Genomic DNA, 8,786 nt, shown 5'->3' on the forward strand with positions numbered 1-8,786 from the left:
CCGTCGGCGCCGGTGAAAGCCGGAACGTCCTCCCCCGAGCCTCCCAAGAACTGGCTGCGACCGAAACCCCTCATGCCCGTCCCCGCCAGGCCCGCGCTCGGGATACAGCCTTCGCGGAGTTAGCCGCCGCCGCACGAGGGAGAAAACGCGAGAGAAACCTGAGGTCCCGCCAGCCTAAGAGCCAGGGACGCTGGAGTCCTCGCGTGAACTTCGCACGGCGAACTCTCACCCCTGACGTTATCCCTACGCGAGAGCCGGGGACCCTGAGCCACAGCCGGCGCGCGTCACCCCCAGCCAATCCGGGACCTGCCCCACCCACCGCGCACGCGCACGCCCCTACCGGGACCCTCGCTTGCCGGCCGCTGGTTTCTGATTGGTTAGGATCAGGTGTGGGCGGGACAAAGAGAAGCCGGCTTTACAGCGGGCGTGGGCGAGAGCCTGAAACCGGTTGGAGCTTGACAATCGACTGAAGTTTAAGAGTTCCAGTCATTGCAGGCAAGTGAAGCTTGAGGGAGTCTTGGGAGCGGAGGACTGCTGAACGTGGGGAGGGAAGAAGTGGTGCAGCGCTTGGCTGGGCCGAGAGCGCCTTGGGAGTGTTGGGGGCCGCGGGGCTGGGAGGAAGGGGCGATGCCCAGGTTGAACGGGACGAGGTGTACTTGGAGGGTCTCAGGCCCGACCTCGTGGTTCAGGGGAAGTTGGGGGTCCCGAGACAAAGCCTGACGGCCTGCCGGGTGAGGGGATACGGAGCCAACGAGAGGATGAAACCAAAGCTTGTGGAGTGAATCGTGGCCGAGAGGGAAGACTCGGGGAGAGGCAGTAGTGAGAGACCCATGGAAAGGCCTGGGGCCGACCTCAGGGAGCCGGTAGCTGGAGCAGGGAGCCTTCTGGAGAGTGGGCCCGCGAGGTGGTGAGGAGGGACTGGGAGGGCGAGCGCTCCGGCCCGCAGAGTCCCGACAAGGTCACGGGAAGAGACAGGGGAGGAGGTTCTAAAGGTTGAGAGCGTAAAACCACACGACCTTACCCTTCTTTACGACCCCGTATTTCCTCCCACCGTTGGCGATCCTCTCTTACCCTAGGGAGGTAAGAAGGCCTCAGGCCCTGTATAAACATCTGTGAAGGCATTTAAATTTCTTCCTGAAAGTTAAGCCTGGCGGTTAGAGATTAGAAAACAGCGCGGGTTTAGAATTGGGAGCCGCTGAAATGATTCGGCGGTGTTAGTCTCCTTTCTCTTGTTAGTACCGGTGTGGGCAGCAGCTGTTTCCCTGTATGGGGTAATCCCCACCGCAAGAATCTGTGCTTCGGGAAGTACCCAGGCACTTTCGAGTATGACCGGTTTAGATTGAAAAGTTCAGACAGATTGAAGTGGTACCAGGCCCTAGCAGGACAAACATGTTTGAGTCTTGTATACCAGGGAATCTCTTACTTCCTTGTGCCCCACAATCTCTTGAAGAGGGCTTCTTAAAATGCAGATTCCTTGGGCCCTGCCCCTGACTCAATAAATCAGAATCTCCAGGGTGGGACCTTTGCAGCCATTTTAAACGAGCTGACAGGTGACCGATGAAAAATCAAAATTTGAAGCCCTTGTTAATAGTTCCTGTGACCAAATGACGGGCTGTGAAGATCCTTCAGTCTGTTACATCATCTCCCTGATGTCTTTTCTAGGTTCCCATGCATTTGGAAAGGTCTTTGGTAGTATCTTAGTAAGTTTAGACAGTAGTGTTTTCGAACTGACTTTGACTATCTGGTCATCAATGGCTCTTTTTGTACCTGTTCAGCTTTTTTGACAGATCTGGGTTCATTGCTATGGGCAGATGAGAAAATTAAAATAAAGGAAAATCTAGAAGTGGTGCTAGTGAAAAAAAAAATCTATTCAAAGCACAGTTCAAATTGTTGGAAGAGTCAAGTCACTGGGGAAGGAAGTTCCATTTAATTTTATGCATGACTTGCATATTTTTACAATTCAAAGAAAGAAATGCAAGCTTTTGTTAGGGAATGGATTTTAATATTTTTCAGATTATATTACCAGCATCATAAGATTGATGCTTTGTCAATATATTGTCAATCAGAAGAACTCTGGACTGTGTATCAGGAGATCTGGGTTCTAATTTTACCCTGCCAGAGATGTATTCTTGGTGTTGAGCAGTTCATATAACCCTTCATAACCCTTCTTCTGTCTGTAAAGCTAGGCTTTTGGCATGGATTAATCATCTCGGTGGTTATTCTCAAATTATATCACCCATAGTTATTGATCCTGATACTTTAAAAGTTAGCCATTTTCACTTTATGTGCTGTAAATCATAAATATTTGGGAAACTTTCAGATGAAAATTAGGAAGAGAATTATCAAAATCTTACATGCAAGGAGTGTTATGAATATGTAGTATATTAGAATGTATAAGATGATCTAAAAATGTAATATGAAGTATAGTACAATAAATCTGGTATAAGTGTTGAGTTTTTAATATTCCTCTTTATTTTATCCTCAGATGTGCACACAAGGTGTTCTTGATCAAAGACAGGTTATTAGTCACTTAAAGCAAATAGTGACCAAATTATTCCCCCATACCCGTATTCTTACCCTAGGGATTACTTTCTGAAAACCAGATCAAATGTCCTACCCGTCTATGACCTTCCATCATAGGTGAGGAATGGAGATCAATGGATTTTCTTCTTTTATGTACAGGAGAGAGACTGCCATCCCCTCTCTCCTGAAAGAGGGAGACAGAAAACTTTTGCTCCATTGACCTGTTGAACAATTATAGTGATCCAGATGTGAGAGATTAGAAGAAAGATTACTGACTTTCTTGCTTTTAGAGATAATTCCCAAATGACTTCTTAGTTTAGGGATAAATAAGGCAAATGGAAAAAAATGAATGTATCTGCAAAAGAAGATGCTAGTTTTTAAAAGTGGATTGTGTTATAGAATAGTTTTATAAAATAGGTTCCTGTGGTTGCAAGGAACCGAGCCCCACTCATGTTATCATTTCTTTAATATAAGAATTAAATAAGCACCTGGGTACATACAGTTTGGCGTTTTTCTTACTGACCAATTAAACTCTACAAATGTGTATAATTGTTACTGCTTTCACTAAATATTCCTAAATAAAATATACCCGAGAATAACTTTAATTGTTGCAGTATATTATTTTTAAATTTATTCAACAAATATTTTGTGGTATGCTTACTATGTGCAAGTGTGTGAGGCAGTGAAGATAGATATAAGCAGGGCAGGACTTCAAGGATTCTAGCAAGAGAAGCAGATACTTCCGAGAAAGTTTTTATAGAGAAAGCATGAGGTCCTATAGGACTGCATAACCGAAGCAATTATCATAAACTCGGAAAGTCGAAGACTTCCAGTGGCCATCAGTTAAGATAAGAACCCGAGGGGAGCCTGGGTGGCTCAGTTGAGCATCTGATTCTTGATTTCAGCTCAGGTTGTGATCTCATGTTTTGTGGAACTGAGCCCCCACATCGGCTCTGCATTGACAGCATGGAGCCTGCTTGGGATTCTCTCTCTGTCCCTCCCTGGCTCATTCTTTCTCTCTCTCAAAATAAATAAACTTTTTTTTTTTAAAGATTAGAACTCGAAAAATGGGAGGAGTTAGCTAGGAAAAATATCTGAAGGAGATGGAAAGGAAGGAAAAGTGTTAGAGAAATCAGCTTGTGCAGAGACACTGAGGTATAGAGAACATCTTTAAGAAATTTAATATGGTTATAATGTGGGATTCCGTTGGCAAGAAAGGTGGAAGGAAGATCTGTGATGAGCTGTTAGGCCTTTCAGAAGCTTATAGTTAGTTTTGAAAGCAACAAATAAGCGTATACTGGACTAAAATATAATGTTTAATCTCTCCATCTAGTCCATTTATGTAGTTTCTTGCAGGCCAGTTTCAAATATTTCTCTGAAAGTTCCCAAACCTACTTTATTTAAAAGATACCACACTCTAAATTCATTTCTCATTGTCTCTGTTATGCTCTTGGCAAGTAATCATGCTCTTTCGTGTCCCTTAAAAAAAAAAAATCTAATTTTTAACCATTAATTATTTCAGTGTTTGTTTTAACTCTTCACATATACAGTGAGCGTCCTGAACTTAGAGCTTGTTGAACCTTGTATATAATAAAAGCTCAGTAAGTAGGGATTTATTCAATTAGCAGGTGATGGAGTACAAAAAAAGAAGAGAAAGTCTAGTTCTAATCTGAGTTTCCTCCTATTTAGCAGTGTGATGCTGCACAACTCTAGATTAAGGTTTTCTTCTCTGTCAGATGACAGAATTGGACTCTTCCCAATGGGGATGAGGGTTTAGAAAGATGATTTCACTTTTCAAACTAAGCACTACGCCCCCCTCTAGAGTTGGATTTTCTTTGAGGGTCTTACCTACTCTTTACACCCCCTGGAATAGCAAAGTGTTGAGTGAGAGTTATTATTGAAGGGAGTATGGTGCACTTGAAAAACCCAGAAATGAAGGTGAGATGTTATATGGGTAGTGGGATGGGCAGTTGACTTTTGACTTTACTGTAAATGACACTAATCAGAGACTTGCATACTATGTTTGACTCCCTTATTTTATCTTGGGTAAAGTTTACAGGCAATTTAAATCAGTTCAGTGAAGAAGGAAGTATATACTGTGACTAAGGTGAAACTGAATTTGTTACTTTCTCATTGTGATGAAACGCCTATTAAATAGCTTCCTGTGTAAAGGGATATGACTGAAAAAGGGAGAATGGAATCTTTGGTCTCTGTGGTAATGGAAGTGAATCTTTTTTTTCCTGCCCCCCTCCCCTATCCATATAATGATCAGGTTAGTATCTTGCCTTTTTTGGTACCACTTACAGGGGTAATATAAAAGAAGGTAGAAATTTTTAAGAGGGAGGCCCAGGAAATGTAAGGTATGGAAAGGGAAGTAGAACTGAAGCTTAGGAGATATTCATTCATTAAGAAGATGAATTAAGGGGGTCCTGGGTGGCTCATTCCATTAGTCATCAGACTCTTGGTTTCAGCTCAGGTTATGATCTCACAGTTTGTGAGTTCGAGCCCTGCATTGGGCCCTGCACTGACAACATGGAGCCTGCTTGGGATTCTCTCTCCTTCAGTCTCTGCCCCTCCTCGCTTGCTCACTCTCTCAAAATAAATAAACATTAAAAAAAAGATGAATTAAGAACAGCCCTGGGGGCCATTCAGTTTTTGGCCACTGCAGTTATTCATTTGCTGCAGTGATGGTAGAAATGATAACCCTAAGTAGAAAACTAAAAGGCTATATTATGTTCAATTGAACATAAATTATGCTTAAAAAGAGGCATTTCTAGCAGTTGTATTTAAAATAAAAGCTTTGTCCTAAAACAAAAAACAAAAACAAAAAATAAAATAAAAGCTTTGTCCTTAATAATGAGCTAAAGTAGAAATTTTGGTTATTCAGACTGTCATTTTTTCCCAAAACAGCCACCATCAATAATAGAGATTACTGTAATAGGTTGGAAACTATTCAGAGGTGAGAACTGAACCAGGTAGCATGTTGGAGTCAGTAAGTCAGTCCCAGTTGAAAGCAGTGAAAATTACACTTAGAAGTGCTTAGTAGGGTATTCAACATGTTTTGAAGAAGCAGTAAGGAGTATTGGTTTGGTTTGAGTGAAGTTGTTAAGTTGAAGATGATTAAGGGTGAAAATAGCCAGAAAATTAATAGCTACTATTTTAATTGACAAAAGTTATTTCAGTTAAAAAAAAGTTTTCACTGTTATCAGTGACGTGGTGCTAAAAAGGAATTGGTTGTGTTGGATAAACATCAAAACAGTAGGTGGGAATAACTACAGCCCTCCCTAAAGGTAGCTATGGGTTAAAAATACAGTTAGTTTCTAAAAAATCCTTCTTAAACTTCATGTGGATACACACTAGGTTTTTATGTGGAAACTAAGTATTTTAAGTACATCCAGCCATTCAGTGTTCTAGATCCTTTTAATTGCAGAACCTCTGGAAATTCTCTTTCAGATTCTTCAGTCACTATGTCAACCGGCACAGATGTTTCTCTTTCTTCATATGATGAAGATCAGGGATCTAAACTTATCCGAAAAGCTAGGGAGGCACCGTTTGTTCCCATCGGTAAGCTTGTGATGTTCTAATAATCAGTCTGTTGTAAGCTTTAGCGCAGTAGAAATGTGGTCAGTTCATCAAGCATATCCTGAAAGCATTTATTTTCATATATTTTTTTCATATGTTGTTGAAATACGTAAGACTGGCCTGATAGAACTCTCTATAAAAAGTTCTTCTGTGTGTATTCAGACTTCTTTTATTGACTCTTTCTTATTTCAACGACTGTTTTGGGGGACCTGAAGATCACCCTCAGTCCAGTGATTTGCTAGAAAGACTCACAAGACTCAAAAAAACCTCTTATACTCACAGTTATGATTTATTACAGTCTCTGCTATATTAACTGATTCCCTTCAGGAAGGGAAATAGGACTGAAAGTAAAAGTTCCCTTGACACTCTTAAAGCATCTACTGGCTCCACAGCCCACATTTTGAAGATGATCTTAACTGTCTGAATCTGCTACTATTTTGCTGCCAATTAAGGAGTTTTGGTTTTGAGGGGGGAAAATTAAAAACTCAATTTGTATGTTAATTAATGATCTCATAAAGCATCCTTATAAAAATAGTCAAAAGTACATTGATTGACAGTAAAGTCATTTTGGTTCCCTGCCCCCTTGCATGACATGCTTGTGACGATTGGTTTTACAGGAATGGCAGGGTTTGCAGCAATCGTTGCGTATGGACTATATAAATTGAAGAGCAGGGGAAATACTAAAATGTCTGTTCATCTGATCCACATGCGCGTGGCAGCCCAAGGCTTTGTTGTGGGAGCAATGACTCTTGGTAGGTTCCTACAGGAAATTTTCAAGTTTGTAATTCCCATTAATAGATTTCTTTGTAAATAAAACAAGGCAGCTTGTAGCTGACTTTGAAGTAGTTTGTAAATGTCACTTATATTTATTTTCACATAAAAATTGGATTAATAAAAATAGTTCCAGTAGTGACCTATTTTTACTGTCTGTAATATATCTTACTAATATTTTAAAGAAAGAAAAGGTAATTCTGTGCATCACGGAAGTTATAATTTCACTGAGGAGTCTAGATATGTATATAGGTTGCCAGTAAGATCCATTATCTGGGAGAGACATATGATTGCTATTTCACTGAATTTTTGACAGTGGGAAAGATTTTTATTAATATAAGTATTACATTCTTTTATTGGCTTTACTTGATGTTACGTAGCAAGAGTGACTCCTTTTAAAGTTGTAAGATAAACACTGATTGTTCTTTAAAACAAGTATTTCAATAGTCCGAGCTACCTGGGAAACTATATAAAAGAATTTTAGAAGTGTAAATAGTTTAAGAAGGCAGGAGTGTAAGCAGTTTAGGGTCTTGCTCCCCTTGTAAATATCGCATGGTAGCAGGATGCTACTTTTAGCTATTTTATGAACTGTTTTCAATTTTCTTAATGTCACGGGAAATATTTAAATGCTTAACTAGCATTCTTTTTCTTTAGGTATGGGCTATTCCATGTATAAGGAATTCTGGGCAAAACCTAAACCTTAGAAGACGAGCAGCTGTCTTGGTTTTGTTGGTGGTGCTTGCTCCAGACATCTCATGTTGAATTTATATGTTTATGTTGAAAATAAATGGTTTGAATGGGTCAGACAATAACATGGTAATTTAAATATTGTTTTCCTTTCTTGCAGGCTCAATTTGCCTGGTAACCAAATTACTAATGACTAGTTAGCTAGGTCATTCCGGAGAGTCAAATTAGCACAAAAGAAACATGTCACTTTTAAATGTACTTGTTAGTGGTAAAACATGCATCTTCTTAAAGCCTTCTGATGAAATGAGTTGTAAAGAGAACTTGGCAATCCTGAAGTCCTCCCAGTTGCAGATTATCACATGCTTTTGATGTTATGTAGGAATCCTGTTTAACTTTTTTCTGCCTGTTTTGCAGACTGGTTGAGTACTTCAGTTTTTAGGGCTGGTTGGCTCTTAGACCCCTTTCAGAGCAGCGCATGGAATATGCTTCCCCACAACTGAACATGTGTGTGTGTGTGTGTTTAAACCAAACCTAAAAAGCTGATAACAGCTGCTTAGAAGTAGTATTTATTTCAGCATCATATGTAAACATGAGAATAATGTATGGGTCCCAGTTTAGCTTTTTTTATAATTGCAGAATTATATTTATGCTGTTGTATTAGAATAATTTTTAAATGTCATCTTGAAATAGAAATGTGTGTTTTAAGTACTAATTCTAAGGTAAATGAAAAATACTTTTTAAATGTATGAAATTGATTTTTCTTTGTAAGAATCATAAATGTAACAAATTACCTATAATCGAAGTGATTAGTGATTTATCAGCAAGGTGGTTTGGTCAGACATTATACACAAACTTTGGTATACTTTAGAATGCTTTATTGCACTTGTGGAATTTTCTTGTCTAACCTGAATTGACATTCCATGGTGATAACATGGTAAATGTAGTGTTATTAAAGTAAGTGAACACATCAGTCGTCTTGTATTTCTTTCAGTTTGGAAACAATAAATCATTCCTCAAAGTAACACAAGGATCAAGTTCCAAGAAAAGAGAGAATGTCTTATACCTTTGGTAGGAACTGTGGTTAAAAAATATTTACTAAATAGGAATAATGGTTAACATTTATTGAACATTTATTATGTGCTACACACTGCTCTAAGTGCTTTTCATGTATAATGTCATTTAGATTTCCTAACAACCCTAAGAGTTAGGAACTATGATTCTTA

At 39.7% G+C, this 8,786-nt stretch overlaps 1 protein-coding gene across 1 annotated transcript; it reads left to right on the forward strand.

The window, feature by feature from the left end:
* Window positions 1-363: 363 nt before the first annotated feature.
* On the forward strand, window positions 364-8,533 carry HIGD1A (HIG1 hypoxia inducible domain family member 1A). Its single transcript, XM_019418869.2, has 4 exons — window positions 364-495; window positions 5,977-6,087; window positions 6,723-6,857; window positions 7,531-8,533. The coding sequence occupies exons 2-4, from the start codon at window positions 5,991-5,993 to the stop codon at window positions 7,578-7,580; spliced, it is 282 nt and encodes a 93-aa protein (XP_019274414.1). The 5' UTR covers window positions 364-495; window positions 5,977-5,990; the 3' UTR covers window positions 7,581-8,533.
* The last annotated feature ends 253 nt before the right edge of the window (window positions 8,534-8,786 follow it).

The sequence above is a fragment of the Panthera pardus genome, unplaced genomic scaffold (genome assembly GCF_024362965.1).
Source record: "Panthera pardus isolate Hobbes unplaced genomic scaffold, ASM2436296v1 HiC_scaffold_16, whole genome shotgun sequence".
In the NCBI taxonomy this organism is placed as follows: Eukaryota; Metazoa; Chordata; class Mammalia; order Carnivora; family Felidae; genus Panthera; species Panthera pardus.